This window comes from Saccopteryx leptura, chromosome 3 (assembly GCF_036850995.1).
Source record: "Saccopteryx leptura isolate mSacLep1 chromosome 3, mSacLep1_pri_phased_curated, whole genome shotgun sequence".
Classification (NCBI taxonomy): Eukaryota; Metazoa; Chordata; class Mammalia; order Chiroptera; family Emballonuridae; genus Saccopteryx; species Saccopteryx leptura.
Genome location: NC_089505.1, coordinates 334,969,315 through 334,989,142, shown reverse-complemented (window position 1 = coordinate 334,989,142; position 19,828 = coordinate 334,969,315). Strand labels below are relative to the sequence as shown.

Below are 19,828 nucleotides of genomic sequence, written 5' to 3'. Positions count from 1 at the left end.
AGTGCTTCTTCCCGTCCCGCTCGCCTCATTCATCCCGGTCAGTTTACCACGCATCACCTTCCCGGTTAGTTCTCTGTTCTCACTGAGAGTCACTCGCTTTAGGCATGTAGACCACAGAAGCACTGTCCAGAACAAAGGAAACACTCCTCCCTGCCTACCACCCTCAGCAGTCTCTAGCTTTGCTAGGGATTTGGGGTGACCTATAGGTTTCTAGACAGGAGTGGTGATGTTCTCACAGGTTCCTCCACCACTCTGTTAGGACCCAGCCTTTGAAGCGAAAACCATTAAAACCTTAATCCTATGACTGAGAAAATATGGCCCTTTGAATTCTGTGTTCTTTCTCTTGCATTTGATCCATCTGATCAGCTAGAGCTTTCAGTGCAAGAAATGGTGTTCGTGGCATGGTGTGCATTATCGATGGCTGGTATGGTTAGAGGTTCTTCGGTAGAAAATAAAGTGTACTTATTTTTAACTCGCTTTTTCATTTCACAAAGCCCCATACATAGGATCAGGAAGAACTTTCGAAGCCACTGTGAAAGACTGATTTTCTGTGTTATTATGTAAACTCAACATGGAAAAAGAGTCAGGACACTGAGGAGAAAGCTTTGGAGAGGAGTGAATGCTTCACCTTAACCTCCCGACTGGCCCAGCCTGATTCCCACGCCCAGCGTGGCAGACCCTGTGCGGGGAGACCGCCCTCACACTGGGACGGTGCAGGGTCCCATACCTAGGGACACACAGTTCCAAGGGCTTTTTCTTCCTTCACGTTTTTCTCTTCTGTTTAGAGGGTGATCACACAGTATAAAAAAGGGGAATAAAATGTGGCCTAGACAGAGCTGAAATTATTAAGACTTATTCTTCTGTAAGAGCTCAAAAGATTTTTTTGTGTGTGTGTGATTATTATCTCCACAGGGAAACAAATGTTGGATAAAATACAACCAGATTCAAACGGCTTATCCTATGGAACTTTGCCTGATGGAAGTGACTCAACAAAGAGCCAAAGTGGAGAGAAGAAAGAGGTCTGAAATGCCGAGAGGGATGGCTGCTGGCCTGTTACTCAATACCACCTTTTTAAAAAATTGCACATGTTCCATTTGTGTCAGCAGCTATTTATCGCTGACATGTGCTAGCATTCGTTCCAGTTCTTTACCCCACCTCCATTTCTGTGGACACTCAGGCTTCCTCAGCTTTGACAGTCTAATGTGTTCATGGAATGTAACTTGAAGTGTTCCCCACACCATGGACCTCTCCCCAGTGACCATCTAACCAGCTAGGTCTTAATTAGAGCCTGGCTACCCAAGAAGGAATGTCACACAAAAATGTGCACCGCGATCCGGCTGTGGAACACATAGGCTGCTTTTCCCAGTGGCCTGTAGTGTCGGTTGCTTTGCTTCAAAGAGACACTTTTCCCCGCAACTTGACTCCTGAAACAAAGGTTTGAGAGCATTCATTTTTTAAAACCTTTTGTTAACTGCCCCATAAAGATCTCACCTTTCTGTTCCTAAATAAGAACAGTGAGTCATCTTTTCTGAAAACTAGCCCTACTGAAACCCTCCTTTAAAAATTAAGCGTGACTTTAAAATTAGAATTTATAAGTGACATTCTGTGATGAGACATACCAAAACTAAAAGACCTTGGTTGGTGGACTTTTAAAGCAAGGACAAATTTAAGAATTAGGACCAAGTTTTTAAATAAAAATATAAAATTATGATATTTTCTTCAGCTGTGAGCTCCTATTCTTGAATCGACACTGAAGAAAAAACTTAATATTCTGTGCCTTCATTTGTTTAGCTGTTGTAATTTATCAAGTGGGGTTATATGTTGTAACTCTTAACATGTCTCAAAAATCATATTTAAATTATTGATGATATTTTCACTAACACACCATTTCTCCTAAGTCATTGTTTCAAATTTTATAAATGTGTCTAGGTGAAAGGAACAATTGGAGAACTGGATACAAGCCATTTAAATCCTAGACAAAGCATACAGTCAGGTGGTCCATCTGAGTCTAGAGAGGAAGCCCAGGGCTCCTATGCCCTGAATGGCTTTTCTGTTGCAATTAGTCCCAAATCTACTAAGAAAACACATGCAGGTAGAATCCATAATCATCTGGTACTTGTGATCTACCTAATAAATTTAATAGAGAAGAAAAGGGTTAGCCTTTGTTGTAACCAACATCCTAGAATAAGCCCTGTCTTTAAGGACATTTCAAAACCTTCCATCACTTCTGACACGGCAGCATAATAAGGCTCCAGCCAATTGTCTTGCATTAGTGTAGTTTGTTTCACTCATACCTATTGAGACTGTAATCTTAATTGTTGCAGGTCTTTTAGCTTTGTTCTTTATAATACCCTGCACTCCTGACCAGTCCAACCAAACCTGGCCACAAAGACAAGATTCGAATCCATCTCCAATGTATGACTAATAACCTAGAGCCCACGTCTGGCTTTTCAACTCCTGGTAAGAATCCCTGCCATTGCAGAAAGTGTTCCATTACTTCAAATGAAACATTCATAATTTATGGCATGTTTTACTGAATTGGTCCAACATGTTGGTACTGGAAGGCTCAGCTAAGAAATGTGTCTGGTGTCTTAACTACAGATTTCTGGTGACTCTTAAAACTGGTTCAAAGATTGGGAAAATAATTAGACTGAAGAGTTTTACTTGAAGTAGGACTCTATTTATAGCTACAGCACATGGTTTGGAGCATTGCAGGATTTTGCACAGACACAAGGATAAGACCAGTATTTCACTGATCACCAACATTTGTATCTTTTTTAAAGTTTTGGGAAATGACATTGACTCATGCACATTTAAGCAACCTAGCAATGTTTTAGAAGTCAAGGTAACATATAACTATATTCAGACCTAATTTTACTTTCCATATTGCTGCTCCAAAATAAGGTGAATAGGAATTTTAGTTGTGCTGGCTTGCAAAGATTTTTTTTTAAATTATACAGCACATAAAAAAATCACACAGTGTATGACAACAACCAAAGCCAACCCAGTCCTTCTTTTGGCATCAAGAGTTGGGGACCTTTAGCCAACACTTGACTCATCTGACTATTTGTCTAGACCAGGGGTCTGCAAACCTTTCCTTTAAAGAACCAGAAGGAAAGTGTTTGGGACTGTTGGCCGTACAGTGGTGCGGTTGTTGCATGAAAGCAGCCATAAACACCATGTAAGTGAACGAGCCTGGCTGTGTGCCAGTAAAACCTAGTTACAGAACAGGTGGCCAGTCGTCAGACTGTAGTTAGCCAACCCCTGGTCTGGACTCCTCTGCCCTTGCTATGTAGCTTCTTTCTCATTCCTTGGGCACTCAAAAACTTAAAAAGCAACAACTCATGGTTCATGACGAACTAAGTACTATGGGAGTATTGAACCACGTCTTGATATTTTACATCAGGATCTTTTTACTTCTATAAAATACAAATGGTTCATTATTGTTGCCAAAGTTTCTTAAGGCAGTGGTTCTTCTGTGAATACTGCCACCTATATTGGAAGAGTCTTGCCAATCCCACACTCCAACTCAACAATAGCTTCAGAAATAATTAGCAGTTGCCTCTACTGTAGTTGATTAAAGCAGAAGCCTTTACTGTCTGATTGTTTTTAAGTTTAAATGTTTTCTTGCTCTATAATACTTTCTCTATTAATCACTTGAAAAAATACAATAAAAGACTTTTCAAGCAATGACTCAGAAGGTGTTTTTCAACCCCCATTCCACCCCTACAAGCTCCTGGAGATTCTATTTCATGGCAGAGAAAGGGGGGGAACAAACCAGATTTCATAAATTAGTGCATTTTAGCACTATTGAAGAGTAGTAGTGACAACGTGCAGGTTTTCCTCCAAAAGCAGCAGGTGCAACAGTGGACATGACTCAATGGATAGGAACATGGAGCCAGATTCCTGAAGCCAAGAACCCTCTTTCTGCTTCTTGCTTCCAAGCACACAGCTCATCCAGGAGTGGTGACTGGAAACGCGCAGCCACACGGAGGGGTGCTTCGTGCTTGCCAGGTTAATAGTGATATTATGGACATAAATATAGCAGTTGCTAAAATCAACTTTCCCAACAGCCTTCCAGACCGCTTTGCTGAAACTCCGTGGCTGGTGATGGAGGCAGTCCTTGCACTGGGCAAGGAACTGCAAACCTAACACATGTGTCTGGCACCAGCAGAAGTGAGTGCTTTAGTGGGGTTGCTAGATAAACACATTTTTGAACTTTTAGGACCAAGATCTCAGAACTGATCTTAACATGATGGTATGGGGAATTTAGAAACTGCTTCAACTCATTACATTCACCAATAGTCTGGCTCTTATGGTCATCTTAAAGTAAAAAAAATAAATAAAATTCCTCACATACACAGTTTCCATGCAAATATAGGCCTGCCTTGGGCTACTAAACATAGCGTTTTAGCAACTGTGGTAAATGCAGGGAAAAGCCTTCCCATCCAGGAATTCTTGAGTCTGCCCCTTTCTCACGAGCCTTAGGGTCCCACACAACATGCTGTCTTGTGTCAGGAGAGCAGAGCAGCTATAAGATCTGTGGCCTGTCCAAAGAAACATTTGGGGTTTTTTTGTTTTGTTTTGTTTTGTTTTGTTTTACTAGAAAAGGAGGAAACTCCCCCTTCAATGTTGGTCTTTATTGAGAGCTAATGAGTCCCAACCATGAGATAAAAGAGGAATATCAATCCCAATATCAAATAAATGTTTGGGGTGCACCCACCTGGGGCAGATGCTGCCAAGAGTTTCATGGAGTTCCAGGCAAGATGCAAGATAGTCTCCAAGTTCTAGGAAAGAATCTGCTGCCCAGGGAGCTGGCGAGTGCGTACCCGAGAAGGAGCCCAGCTGTTCCTGATGGGACCAGCATGCATGGACCAAAGCCACTTTGCACATTTGAGCTGCTGCTCTCCAGACGCGAGCTAATCCTCCCAGTGTGCACACAGCCTGCTTTTGGAGCCTTTTTCTTCATGGTTCTAATTTGAAAACCAACCTCAGCAATTTACTGAGGCTTGCGCTCTGCTCCTTCCATCCAAAGCACCTCACCTAAACCCTCTAAACACTAAACACGAACAAGGAAATGAACCAGCTCGAGAACTCTTGATCCAGAGACTCAGAGCTTGAGTGGTTTGCCTGATTATAGACCACTAACCCAATTACCACATGCCTCAAACTTAGCACATGTCCATTAATTCGCTCAAACATAATTGATCACATGCTATTTTCAGTGTATTGTGCTTAAAGTTATTAGGAATATAAAAATGAGTAAGATCTGAAGGCCAGCTCTTCGGGAACTTACTGTCTCATCAGAGAAATGGCAGCTGTCATTTACTGAGCCCTTGCTATGTGCCAGGCATTGTGCTGAGACTATTCCTCTGTCAGGGAGGTCATTATCCCTGCCTTACAGGTTTAAAATCAGGGGAAAAGGCCTGGTAGGGGCTAGGGTCCGGCAAGAGGGACACATAGGGCACAAAATTGAAGGAAGCTTGTGGGACTCTCCCCATTGCTGGTGAGAGGGCTGATCCTGCAGCTGCAGGGCTCTGGGAGTAAGCACCTCCTAACCGCTGTAGCGCCTCACTGCAGGCTGGCCCTGCAGGTGGAGTTAGTGACGTGGCTAGTGCCATTCAGCTGGTGAGTGGCAGAGCTGGGATTTGAACCCAGGGCTTCTAACTCTGTAACCCACACTCTTAGCAATAGTACCAACATATCTACATTGCGCAACAGAACAACAAAGGTGCCTTAAGAGACTTAAACAATGGGCATGGGAGCCCAAAGAAGAGTGGTCACTTGTGGCTAGGGGAGCATTCAAGGGAATTGCGGGTTATAGTGAATTAAATGTTGCCACCCAAAAGATATGACCACTGCCTAACCCCCAGAATATATAAATATGACTTTATTTGGAAAAGGGGTCTTTGCAGATGTAATTGAGTTAAGGGTCTTGAGGTGGATAGAATCCCGGATTACCTCAGTGGCCCCTATATTCAATGACAAGTGTCCTTATTAGAGACAGAAGAAACAATACAAAAAGGCAAGGGAGGAGGCCACCTGAGACTATGGCACAGCTGGGGATGCCTGGAGCCATCAGAACTGAAGAGGCGGTGGCAGATCCTTCCTCAGAGCCTCTGGGGCGTGCAACCCTACCGATACCCAATTTCAGACTTCTATGGTCTAGACTGCGAGAGAATCAGGTTCTGTTGTCTGAAGCCACCAAGTCTGTAGCACTTGGTTGCAGTAGCACTTGGTTGCAGCAGCACTAGTGCAGGAATACAGGTTGAGCTGGTCTTTGAAGTACTCATGGAATTTGGACATGGGAGGCAGCCCAGGAGCAAGAGAAACAGAACACCGCAAAGTAAGCTTAGAAAATGACCGTATCGTGGGTCATACGAGAAGGAAGACAGCCGCTAGGATGAGCAGGGTAGGTTAGAAGGTCTTGAGTGGTGAGCCTTGATCTAGACTCCTTGATCAAAGTCTGTGCTTGATTTGGGAGGTAAATGATGGCATTAACTTCATTTCAGGGAGTGGTAGGGGGCTAAGAACACAGTGTCTTGTCAAAAACTCATCCATCAGAATGCAATGACAGCCTGACCAGGCAGTGGTGCAGTGGATAGAGCACCGGACTGGGACATGGAAGACCCAGGTTCAAAACCCCGAGGTCGCCAGCTTAAGCATGGGTTCATCTGGTTTGAACAAGGCTCACCAGCTTGAGTCCAAGGTCACTGGCTTGAGGAAGGGGTTACTTGGTCAGCTGTAGCCCCCCAGTCAAGGCACATATGAGAAAGCAATCAATGAACAACCAAGGTACCGCAACTAAGAATTGATGCTTCTCATCTCTCTCCCTTCCTGTCTGTCTGTCCCTATCTGTCCCCCTCTCTGTCTCTCTCTGTCTCTGTCACACACACACACACACACACACACACACACACACACACACATACACACACAAATCCAATGACATTTGCCTTGTATCTTTCTTAGTCATTCACTTTTGATATTAAATGGCATAATAAACGTTCAACAAATAATGGCTAAATTCAAGGTTCACATTTATGGCACTCATATCCTACCAGAAATGTCCAAGAGCAGTAGGGCCGTAGGCTGGACAGTGATAGCTGAGCTGGCCCTGGGCAGAAAAGCTTTGCCCCGAGAAGGATGTGCTGGGCCACCCAGACCCCCACTCTCCAGATCCTGTATCGGGAGACGTGAAAACAGTCAAGGAGTTAGGAGTGAAAGCTGAAGCTGGACGGTTTCAAGAGTTGTGATGGTGGAAGGGGATAGCTAAGGTCACAAGCAAGTCACGCTGGTACAAACTCAAGTTATAGGGAACAAGGAATCATGAGAGTAAAAGAGCTAAGAGCCTTGGGCAGAGGAAGAGGAGGTGAGTGGATGCTAGAGGAGAAGCAAACACTCAGTAAGGGGCTGACCAGGAGAGCTGCTGGAACTGAGCCCAGGTGTATGAAGCTCCCTCCTTAGCTCATGACAACAACAGCCAAACCCTTCCTTCTCCAGCTGGCTGGAGAGACTGTCTGTTGCTCCCAGCCACCAAACAGGCCTCATTTTCACAGTGCTCACTGGGTTTCCAACAGACATTAGATGGGGCTGCTAGCATGTAAAGGGAGAGAAGGAGCCCATTTGAGAAATGCTTCATGAAAACTGGGGGGACGTTCTTTCACGTATTCAAATTATACTGCAGAACTGTTCAGTGAGAGTCCAAGCCGATCAGGGACAGTCTTTAGTTCAGAGACGGAAGAAGGTGGGCCCAAGAAAATGACCAGAAGTCCCTGGGTTTGTCTAAACCTAATCTTAATGAATATTCTGACTTTGTTCTTTCTGAAAAGTGCGGCCATCCTGCTATGTGGTAATTTAAGGATGGCAAGGCATCTGCTGAGTGAAGGAGGAGAAGAAAGGGGCACGAGGGAGACAGGAGAAAATACGAAACCTTCTCCATGTAGAGAGAAAGATTGGTCACCCCAGCCACACAGGAGAAAACCAGAGCGCCAACAGCAAAAGGGCCCTTTAAACACCCCCAGTCCTCCAGGCTGCGCCACCAGGGAGCGCAACTTGAGCAGGTGGGCCTGAAGGTGGAGGTGGAGGCAGGCGCCTCCTAGCAATGCACCCCTACCCCAGACCCCGCCCCGGTTCTTGCCACACCCCCGGGCCGAACGAATGAATCTTAGGCAAGTTCGCTCTGCTTTCAGGAAGGAAGGTTCGGGCACTCTTACGGCCCCGCGTTGGCCATGGCCATCTTCTCTCTTTAGCGTGGAGGTCTCCGGGACATTAGCAGGAACCCTGCAACCTCCTTGTTCTCAGCTGCTGCCAGGAAAGCAGGGCTCTGCGGAGGCGGACAGACACCTGTCCCCGGGCCAGCGCCCCCCTCCCTGGCCGCTCCGGGGCCTCTCTCCAACGCGCGCCACCTGCTGCCCTGGCGGCCAGGCCCAGCCTCCCACGGTCTCCGCAAGGAGAACCGGGCCAAACCACGGTGGAGGAATGACAGCTTGGCCCTGCCTCTGCTCCTCGCGTTGTTCACTAAGGAGTTCTGTGGGATCCAGAATCCTTTTCCACCGAAGCCACGGAAAGGAAAGACAGCACCAGATAAAAATAGATTGCTGGTGTTTCCGGTTGGGCAGCACCGCGGCTCGGGCACAGCGGGCTTCCCTGGACACCTACCTGGACAGGGGCCCCCTCCCAAGGACACTGAGACGTGATGATGTTTCTGTTTCCTTTCCTTCTTGAGTGTAGGTTTATTGGGTTGATTCCCCAGTCTTTTTCTAGCCCTAATTAGAGCTAGACAAATTGCTGGGAGCTTGTTTTCCCAGTTATAAGGCAGAACTGATTGTTTCTGGCCTGCCGGTCCGCAGAGGAAGATGCGAGAGAGAGAGTAGGTGAAAGGAACTGAAAAGGACGGTGGAAGAGGGCGTTCTCCTTCGGAAACAGGCACAAAGCAGGGTGGGTAGCAAAGGCGCAGGTGAGGAGACAAGCCCACCCAAGCGGGCTGGGCAGCAGTGCCCCGGACTCAGGCCTAACAACAGGTGTGCGAGCAAATCCTTCTTGAAAACCTCGGGGCGATCAAGTATGAAAGGGTCTGACTAGTGACCCAGTCTTCCTGGGTGGGCCAGGGTAACAAGTCTTTGCTACAAATTGGTATTTGGCCCCTCACACGGCCCACGTGCTGAACATGTTTTCTCCATCCAAAAGCAACGAGCACAGCCTCACTTTCCTGACTGATTTTTGTACCACAATAATAAAGTCAATAATGAAAAAAACATTTATCCCGTGGCCGGGGACACTGCACCAGCAGAGCGTTGGATCGACAGTCTATCAACAGAAATTGCTAAGAGAAACTGAAGCTCGTTAACTGATTTATATGAATGATTGAAACAGGAAAGCAGATTTATTTAATTTCCATAATTTAAAAATTGACAATTTCATAAATATCTTTTTTAAACCATCAGGATGAGAACCATCCTGTTCTTTTTTTTTTTTTTTTTGTATTTTTCTGAAGCTGGAAACGGGGAGAGACAGTCAGACAGACTCCTGCATGCGCCCGACCGAGATCTACCCGGCACGCCCACCAGGGGCGACGCTCTGCCCACCAGGGGGCGTCGCTCTGCCGCGACCAGAGCCACTCTAGCACCTGGGGCAGAGGCCAAGGAGCCATCCCCAGCGCCCGGGCCATCTTTGCTCCAATGGAGCCTTGGCTGCGGGAGGGGAAGAGAGAGACAGAGAGGAAGGAGGGGGGGAGGTGGAAAAGCAAATGGGCTCCTCTCCTATGTGCCCTGGCTGGGAATCGAACCCGGGTCCCCCGCACACCAGGCCGACGCTCTACCGCTGAGCCAACCGGCCAGGGCCAACCATCCTGTTCTTGAAAGGAAAAGAAATGAAGCAAAGTTTTTAAAAGCTAAACCAACACGTGACTATAGGGGACTGTTAGGAACTGAATTGCGTCTCCCTAAAAGTTAGGTCGGAGTCCTAATCCCACTACTTCAGATGGGACCTTATTTGGCAATAGAGTATTTATATAGGTAATCAAGTTAAAAATGAGGTCACTGCTCCAATAGGATGATGTCTTAATAAATATGGGAAATTGGATGCAAAGAGACACGCACAAAGGGGAGGCGATGGGAGGACACCGGCAGCAGACAAGCCAAGGAGTGCAAGGCTCCCGGAGCCAGGACAGAGGCGTGGACAGGTGCTCCCTTCACCCCCAGGAGCAGCCAGCTCTGCCTACGTCTTGATCTCAGACTTCTAGACACCAGAACGGAGACAATTCCTTTCTGGTTCTATGCCCCCTGGTCTGTGGTGCTCTGTTACAGCACCCCAGCAAACTAACACGGGGACCTTTCTCTTTAGGCTCCCAGCAGGTGGCCCCTGCTGTGCTGGGGAACCCTCCTCGTCCTGTGAACCTTGCGGGGAAGCAGAACGCTTCTCCACACTTCTGCTATGAAAGCTGAAAGGCAAGAATCCTTGTCCCCAACCCCTGAAAATGGGTGCCCCCTTCCAGAACACTGATTCTGAAGCACAAGGCAGTTTAAAGTACAGTGTGTCCGTAAAGTCATGGTGCACTTTTGACCGGTTACAGGAAAGCAACAAAAGACGATAGAAATGTGAAATCTGCACCAAATAAAAGGAAAACCCTCCCAGTTTCTGTAGGATGATGTGGCAGCATGTGTGCATGTGCAGATGATGACATAACACCATGTATACAGCGGAGCAGCCCACGGCCATGCCAGTCGAGATGTGGATGGTACAGAAGAAAGTTCAGTGTATTCTGTGGCTAGCTAAATTCGAATCCGTGACCAAAGTGCAATGTGAATATCGGCACGTTTATCATGAAGCGCCACCACATAGGAATAACATTACTCGGTGGGATAAGCAGTTGAAGGAAACCGGCAGTTTGGTGGAGAAACCCCGTTCTGGTAGGCCATCAGTCAGTGATGAGTCTGTAGAGGCTATACGAGATAGCTACCTAAGAAGCCCTAAAAAATCTGTGCGTGAGCCCACATCGAACTGCACTGAATAGATATGAAACTGGGAGAGTTTTCCTTTTATTTGGTGCAGATTTCACATTTCTATCATCTTTTGTTGCTTTCCTGTGACCAGTCAAAAGTGCACCATGACTTTACGGACACACTGTATATACTTTTGCCATCAGCAGTGGTGGCATCTAACATCCAGTTCTGACAGCTCTGACACCACCCAGAGCCTGCAAGAACCTGACCTTGGCCATAGGGCCAGCCATTTGGTTTCGCTTCATTCCTGCCCCCTTTCCAAGTCTAATGTTACAGTCTTTCCATTGGTTCTGTGAGTGCCCCCTCAACAAACAAGTGGATGAAAGTCAACAGAGAGCTGAGCATGGCCACTATGTCTTGACTAACCACTATGTCCAACCCCTGCCTGGCCACTGGCCCTCAGTCATCATCCTCTCAGTGTGTTCAAAGGTGTTCCCTTTCTCTTTTTCTCTTTTCTCCACCCTTGCCTCTAAACTACTTCTGTTAGTGGCACCTCTGTGCCCCCTATGCCCAGGCTGGGCCTCAGGGCCATCTCCAACTCCTCTGTTGGCTGACAGCCAGTCACGAAACAGTGACGTGATGAACCATTTCTCCAGAATCCCGCACACACTTTCTCTTCTTCCCAGACCCAGAGGCACTGCGGTTGTTTCAGGTCCTCACCTGCCACCTGCCACGCCGCCCAGGCCTCCCCGCTACTCTGCCCCATTGTCTCTGCGCCTCAGGTTCCCCTGTGCACCGTGGGCTGAGGCTGGAGAGCGGGATGGAGAGAAAGGCCTGACTCTGTCCCTACCTTTCCCACCTCATGCTTCGCCCAGGCTACAACCCTGCCCTACCCACCCTCGCAACCCTCCCCGCTCCTGGCTGGAATCTGTCCATCCCTCAAAGCCCATCGCTAACACTTGAAGAAAGATTGAATGATTTTATCAGCCAGACATGCTCCTTCTTCCCTGGAATGCCTTCCACTTCTTTTTCTGTGCAACTTTTAAGTTGCTGCACTTTGAGTTGCAGTCGTCTGCATGCTCATCTGATTCCTGGCATTCACTTGCAACTACTTGTTGAATACAATTTGCCTTGGACTTTTCTCCACCTCCACTGCCACCAGCATCACCTCTCACTGGATTAATGCTACAGCCTTCTAACTGGTCATCGGTAGAAAAGCCCAAGTCAAAGACCTGATGAGATCTGATCTCCACGATGTCTCTGCCCTGAAGGCTCCCTCCTCCCTCCTTTTCTCACCTCCTTTTAGCCACACTGTCTCCTTCTTATTCCTTGAGCACACAAAGCACAGTCTTGCCTTCAGGGCCTTTGCACATGCTGTTCTCTTGCCAGGCCAATTCCTGAAACTACTCCAAGTCTTTTCTCCAGTGTCACCTTCTCAAGGAGGCCTATTCCGACCACCTTATTTAATATCGCAACCCACCCCATTTTCCACCCAGCACTTAGTCCCCATGACCTCTTTCTCTTCTTCCTCTTTCTCTCCATACCATGGCTCACCTTCTAAAATACTGTATAACTTACGTATTTGTTATGTTTACCATTCACTGTCTTTCTCTTCACCCCCACCTGCCACTATGTGAGCTTCTCAACAGGGGTCTGTTATGCTCACTAAAGTATTCCACGTGCCCGGTACATGGTTTGTGATCAATAAATATTTGTAGCATAAATGAATCTCTGTACTCTGCACACACAGAGCTATGATAATCACTAGGTTCCCAAATCGTGCTACTTTTTTTTTAAACATAACTGCTTGGTTGTTTAGCTGCTCTTCCCTGTGCTGCCATGGAAACCACCAACCCAGGGACAGGTTGCTTCTCATCTAGTCAAGCGATGTGTAGCACCCCCCACAGAATAGAGAAACATGTGCCCATGGCCTCCACGACTGGGGGAGTGCCACAGTGGCCAGTCCGCTGGAAGTGTCCGGGTTGCCAGTGGCCCCGGGACCAGCGCCCTTGCACACTCAGGCAGCCTCATGCAGTGAGACTCCCCGGAGGACCTGCCCCTGACTGGCTGTTCCCATGCAGGTGGCTACTGCTCTCAGGAGACTGTCAATTCCAAATGTTTCCATTGCCTGCCCAGGCGTTGTTTTTTCTCTGTCCCCATAATAGCAGGCATTCACTGAGCACTTACTATAGACAAGGTACTTCACACATACTATCTCCAAGGTTCATGGCATGCTAAGTAGCTATGGCTATTCCCCCTGTGACAGCTGAGGGGGCCAAGGCTCAGGCCAGCTAATCAGCTTTGCCTTAGTTCACAGAGCAAGCCAGCAGTCGATAGATTTGAATTCAGGCACCGAAGTGTGCAGCCTTCTCACACACTGCCCTGCCTCCAGCTGTCCGCACTCCTCCACAGCAACTGTCTCAGACCCCGTGTCTGCAGAAGGAGGGCAGGAGGCAAGGCTAGGGCAGGAGTCATTGCAGGAGCCCAAGATCGTGCTCATCTCACACACACAGCCCAGCGTGGCCTGGGGAACACTGCATCACCAGAGCAGATTTCCAGAGGAGGCTGAGCTATCTCCGGAGGTCTTTAAAAATAACAAATAAAAGATCATTCCTGGCCCTGGCTGGTTGGCTCAGCAGTAGCGCAACAGCTTAGCTTGTGGAAGTCCCGGGTTCAATTCCCAGCCAGGGCACACAGGAGAAGCACCCATATGCTTTTCCATCCTTCCCCCTCTCCTTTCTATCTCTCTCTTCGCCTCCCGTAGCCAAGGCTCCATTGGAGCAAAGTTGGCCCGGGTGTTGAAGATGGCTCCATGGCTTCTGCCTCAGGCACTAGAATGCCTCCGGTTGCAACGGAGCAATGCCCCAGATGGGCAAAGCATTGCCCCCTCGTGGACACAATGGGTTGATTCCAGTCAAGCACATATGGAAGTCTGTCTCTCTGCCTCCTTGCTTCTCACTTCAGAAAAATACAAAAAAAAAAAAAAAAAGACAATTCCTTCTGTCTGGAACGACATAGGTGTGGTCATGCCTAAAAGCAGAGACTAGCTGACCCCTGATGCTCCCAGCTAGCTTTGTGACTATGATACACCATTGCTGGACACGTGGGCTCACTACGTGGAGCACTACTAAGTCTGTTTTTAACAACGCCGCCAGCCCAGGACTAAACCCTGATCTGTTGCTGCAGTAAAGGTGCAGCATCTCTGGGGAGAGCACTGGTCACAGAGGGCGGATGTGCAAAAGAGGAGGCGACCTGTTCGTGCCAAGCTTGAGGCTTCATGAGTCACAGACCAGCTCAGGGAGGGGTAGAGGACTTGAAGATTTGTGTCGGATGAGATCTTGGAATAAAAAAGAAAACAATGACAAGGAGACATGTAGAACTGCAAGAATAACAGTCCAGCTTGAAAACTGCTTAGAAAAAGGGACACAGGGACACTGCTTAGAAAAAGAGACACAGAGACACTGCTTAGAAAAAAGAAAAAGAGACATCAGGACGCACCCAGCATGGATATGTACAAACCGCAGGCTCACATAGAGAAGCCCTAAGGTTATCAGACAAAGTTTGTCTCAGGCCATCTCGGGAGTGAGCAAGCACCCATTCATTACAGGACACAGGCATGAGACTGCAGGTTCACCACAGGCAAACTCTGGTGGGAGCCGGAGAAGCAAGATGGGCGTACTGAGGGCAAGAGGACCCAGCATAGCCACCTGCCAGGAGCTGCAGACCGGTCACGAGGACATAGAATGTGACAAGAGGAGAAGAGTGTGGACAGCTTCTCAGGGAGCAGTAATGCCAGGGCCTAAGTGCAAGCATCCCCAGGGCCTCGTGCGGCTGCCCGGGACCCTGAGAGGTGGCTGGTGTTGACAGCCCTAGTCACCTCCCACCCCACCAGTTCATGTTGGGTAGAGGAACAGCAGTGAGCAGAGGAGGGTCCTGAGTGAGGACTCAGGCAGGGGAGAACCATGCCCCAGGATGCTGCTTGCTGGAGACCCGGCTCCCTAGGTCCCGCAGCAGTGTGGCTTGTGCAGAGTTGCCAAAAGTGTCACAAGCATGGAGAGATGGCCCCTTTCTTGCACCTGCCCATAACCGGGAACGTGCACTTAGGAGACCCGCCCCGGGGCACTTGTGTGGGGCTCCAGCAGTGCAGCAAGGGTGAGCTCCCCAGTCCTCTGAGCACATGTCAGGGGTGCAAATGCACCACCTGAAGCCCCTGGGGAGGAAGGGAAGGCCTGGAGCCCCTATATGAGCAGATAGGGACTAGAGCTTTAGACTTCTGTCCCCATCTACCAGGGGACATTCAGGGACAGGAGACACAGGCAGGGTGTACTCTGCAGTAAAAGGCTCTGGTGCTGAGAACATGCCATAGTTCCTCAGCTTACTCAGAGCAAAGCCAAAGTACTTCCTGTTCCCCTGTCGCCCAGGACCTGAGTCCCATCTACTTGTGTGTTGTTCACATTGCTCCAGACATACAAGTTCTTGCGCTCTCTCTCTCTCTCTCTCTTTCTTTTTTTTTTTTTTTTTTTTGCAACAGAGACAGAGACAGAGAGAGGGATAGACAGACAGGAAGGGAGAGAGATGAGAAGCATCAAGTCTTTGTTATGGCACCTTAGTTGTTCATTGATTGCTTTCTCATATGTGCCTCAACCAGGGGTGCTACAGCAGAGCGAGTGATCCCTTGCTCAAGCCAGGAAACTTGGGCTTAAGCCAGCGACCTTGGGCTCAAGCCAGCGACCATGGGGTCATGTCTGTGATCCCATGCTCAAGCCGGTGAGCCCGCGCTCAAGCCGGGGACCTCGGGATTTTGAACCCAGTCTGACATTGTATCCACTGCACCGCTGCCTGGTCAGGCTCCTGATCTCTCCTGAAACCTCCCAGGTGCTCCTCCCTCAGGGCCTCTGACTGCTCCTCTGCCTAGACTTTCCTCCCCTGGGCACCACAGGCTGCAGCGCCCCCTCCTCAGGCCTTTAGCCACCTGTCCCCCACTCAGGGAGGCCTTCCTGACGCGTTAACTGAAACTGCAGCCACGCCCTGGCACTGGGTCTCCCCCGCTCTTCTTTCTTGTTTCTCACAGTCCATCGTGCAGTCAGATAGTCAAGCGAATATTTTTTACTTATTTTGGTTATCATCTACTTCCCCAATGAGACAGGAAGCTCTCAGAGGGCAGAGATTTATTGTCTATTTTTTCCTTGCTCTGTCTGTCATGCTCGCCACCACACCTGGAAGCTAGTACTTACGTGGGCTTTACTGAATGAATGAATGAATGAATGAATGAGAGAAAGGGGAATGTCACAGAGTCCTTGCCTCCAAGGCCCTTGTCATTTGTTTTGAGTACTGTGGGTCTTATTGCTCAGAACAGCTTAGGAGCAAAATAGGCTCATTTCTCCTGAGAGACACTTTAAAAATGTTTCAGAATTTGCAGCTTTGCCCTCTGATCCCCAGCAGGAAATCCCATCAATTTCTGTCCTTTAGTCTGAAACAGGCATGGCCATGTCTAAGGCTCTGAAAGGACTGGGAAGGAAAGTCATCTGTTACTTTGTGGTCCTTTCCCATCCAGTTGACCTCGGGGCTGAGGCAGGATGCTGATGGCTGGCGTGCTGAGTGACAGGCAGGCGCTGAGGGACACTGGCGACACCAGGCATGGGAACGTGGAGCAGCAGGGCTGATGAAGGGCAGGGGCCGGCAGCGGGCAACAGCACAGGACACATGGGCAGCAGGACGACGGTAGAATGCTCCCAGCAGCACAGCACCAGCCTTACTCCAGGAGTGGGCGGCTCCATTCAGGACAGGGTCTTCATGTCTCAGATTCTGCCATGTGAGTCCTGTCTGTATTCATTAGCTAATGCTGCAAAACAAATCTCTCTAAAACTTAGAAGCTTAAACACAAATAACCATTGACTATCTCTCACCATTTCTCAGGGTCAGAAATTCAGGAGCAGTTCTGCTGGGTACCGGGTCGGGCTGCATCATCTGGAGGCTCAGCTGGGACTGGAGGCTCCACTTCCAAAGTAGTCACACACCTGCCTGGAAAACTGCTACTGGTGGTCCCTGGGGCCTCTGTTCCCGCCCATGTGGAGAGGGGCTGCCTAGGGATGAACACCAGAGGTGACGCTCACTGGGGGTTCTCTTGGAAGCCAACTACCACTCTGCCTTTGTGCCATCGAATCGTTGTTCGCAGCTGGGGTACAAGGGCCCTGGTTCCTAGCCTGGATTAGAAATCAGGTTTGCATTGCTGTGTCATCTAGATCTCATTACTTAAACTCCCTTTGCCTCAGTTTTTCACCTAGAAAATGGGTCTAATGATACTGACCTGGCAATTCAAGGATGAAGTTAGGTAACAGTCTCAATCCGTGTGAGCTGCCATCATGGAACCCCATAGACTGGGTGGCTTACACAACGGAAACTTATTTCTCACAGTTCTGGAGGCTGGAAAATCCAAAACCAAAGTGCCAGGAATGTAGATTTTATTTTGAGGCCTCTTCTCTTAGCTTGTAGGCAGCCACCATCCTGCTGTGAGCTCCCTTGACTGTCCCTTTGTGTGAGCGTGAATAGAATGAATGCCAGAGAGCTCTCTGATGTCTTTTCTTAGAAGGGCATGAACCCCATCATAAGGGCCCCACCCTCAGGACTACATCTAACCCTAATGAGCTCCCAGGGGCTCCATCTCCAAACACCATCACATGGGGGTTCGGGCTTTGACATAGAAATTTGAGGTGGGACGGATGCAAACATTTAGTCCATAACAGTAACTTACTATCAAAGGAGTAAGTTACACCCTGAGGGGTCCCTGTGTGCCAGGTGCTCGTTTCTTTACCCTCCTTACCTCATTTTCACCAGCCCCAGCAGAACAGCACTGCAGATAGCTTTGTGGCTAACAGAGCAGACTCAGAAACCAACTGCCTGACATATGCTAAGTGCTCAACCAAGATTTAACATTGCATGCTCCACTTGACAGAGAAGGAAACTGAGACTAAGTCAAGACACATGCCAGAGGCGGAGCTGGGCTGTGGAACAGGCTCCCCAGCTCCAGGCTCCCGGTGGGAAGCAGCTGGTAGGAGTCCTGGTAAAGTGAATCCTCAGTGAATGGTAACGCTGGCCACTGGTGACAACCACTGTTCTCTTCTAGCTCAGGCAGCCGCCCCGGCCGGCCATTGTGGCCTGGGGGACCGAGGGCAGACACCACAGCACGGACCCTGTCCCTGAGGCCACTCCGGCCTCTCTCCACCGCTGTCTGGCCCGGCATCCTCCCCCACTCCCCTCTGCCATGCCTCAACTGCAGCATGCAGCTTCTGGAACGAAATGGGTGCCGACCTGGAGCTTCCCACCACCACGGTCAGCCGGATGTCGCAGCATGCAGAGCGGCCGGCAGTGCCTGGCTCCAGCTCCATCCCAACCTGTCCCTGGACTTCCATTCCGGGCCAGCGGCACAGTGGGCGAGCTCCGGGCTGTGCCCTTCTCCGCTATTCAGGTTAAGGGGCTAAGTCCTGCTCATGTTCCAAAGGCCGGGCCTGAAGACTCCTAATCACTCTCCACATACCTCTCCCTACACACACACACACACACACACACACACACACACACGCACGCACACACGTGTGCACACAACATACCAGCTGTGGGATGTCTGACTGTCCTCTGTGTCTTACCGTATTAAAGCACGTGTGTTCTCTTTCCTGCCAGACTGCAAGCCCCCTGCAGGCAGAAAGCAAGAGAACCCTGTGCGCCCAGAGCAGGAGAGGGGCCGTCACTCCAGGATGTTTACCAAACTGGGTTGACTTGGAGTGAAACCCAAGCTCCGAGGGAATCTCATTCTCGCCTGAGCAGAGCCAGAAGTGCCGAGTGAAAGAATGTCTTTGTGTCCCAAACACTCATTCCAGCCCCCCTAGAGGGGGGAGGAGAGATCAGTCAACGCTGAGGACTCAAAATCTTCGCTTTGCTTTTTTTTCTTTTCCTCTTAAGGCATGTTTAGTGTTATAATTGGCCCAAATATTTTAATTCCCACAAAGATGTGTCACCTCCAGTCTCTGTAATGTCAAAATGTCATCAGGTAACCTCCCTGAAGTCGCTTTTAACTTCCGCGTCAGCCATCAACACCCACGCGGCGGGCGCGGCACAAAGCCGGTGAGGCGGTAGGTGCAGGGCCCCTCTCTCTGCCTCGCCCGTGTCTATATATATGCAAAATAGTTATAAGAAATAAAACAATCGTCTCTGTGCTCAAGTGGAATCTTGCAGACATGCCAGGCTGCTGCCTCTGTAAGCCGCCCGAGCACGGCTTGTCTCCAGAGCTCTATTATCCTCAGAAACCGAGAACATCATCATCTCTCTGTGTCATCCTTGCTGCTCTTCAAATTTTCCCCAGAACGTCATTTTTTTTTTTCAGTCCTAAGCATGTATTTTTAAATAACGGTGGTGGGAGTAATCTTCTCTAAGAAATGCAGCATTTGTGATTTCTCAGCACGCAGATTATTTTACACACGTCCGTTCTTTTTGGATACATGACGTCCTGCGGGTTCTGTGTCCGTGTAGGTCATTCCATATTTAGTACTCGTGTCGCAGCGTAAGTCATAGGTGTGTACACTGAGGCTTGTGCATTCGTACTCGCATGTGTGCATGTGTGCGGATATGAATGTAAGCACGTGCTGTGGTCTGGGGATAGGTTTGATAGTGCTCCCCAAATATGCACGTGTTCCCCCCACTTCTCAGCTCCCTTTGCCTTTATATTGGGGCTATACCACTAGTTTCAGCCACTGAGTTGTGAATAGAAGCGACTCTTGGTTCAGGGCAGGAGTACCCTTGTACCCATGTAGTGGCAGTTGCTAACAGACTAAATGTGTTTCCCCAAAATTCATATGTTGAAGCCCTAACCCTCCGATTGATGGTATTTGGAA

The 19,828-nt window shown here is 48.9% G+C and overlaps 1 protein-coding gene across 2 annotated transcripts in view; it reads left to right on the top strand.

Annotated features, from left to right (window-relative positions):
- Positions 1–3,680, top strand: part of NIPAL2 (NIPA like domain containing 2) — an 82,653-nt gene extending 78,973 nt beyond the window's left edge. For both annotated transcript variants that reach the window (XM_066379203.1, XM_066379202.1), the window contains exon 11: positions 913–3,680. In XM_066379203.1, coding sequence (XP_066235300.1) covers positions 913–1,025 — 113 coding nt within the window. In that variant the 3' untranslated portion in view covers positions 1,026–3,680. The remainder of the gene's footprint in view (positions 1–912) is intronic.
- Positions 3,681–19,828: the final 16,148 nt, after the last annotated feature.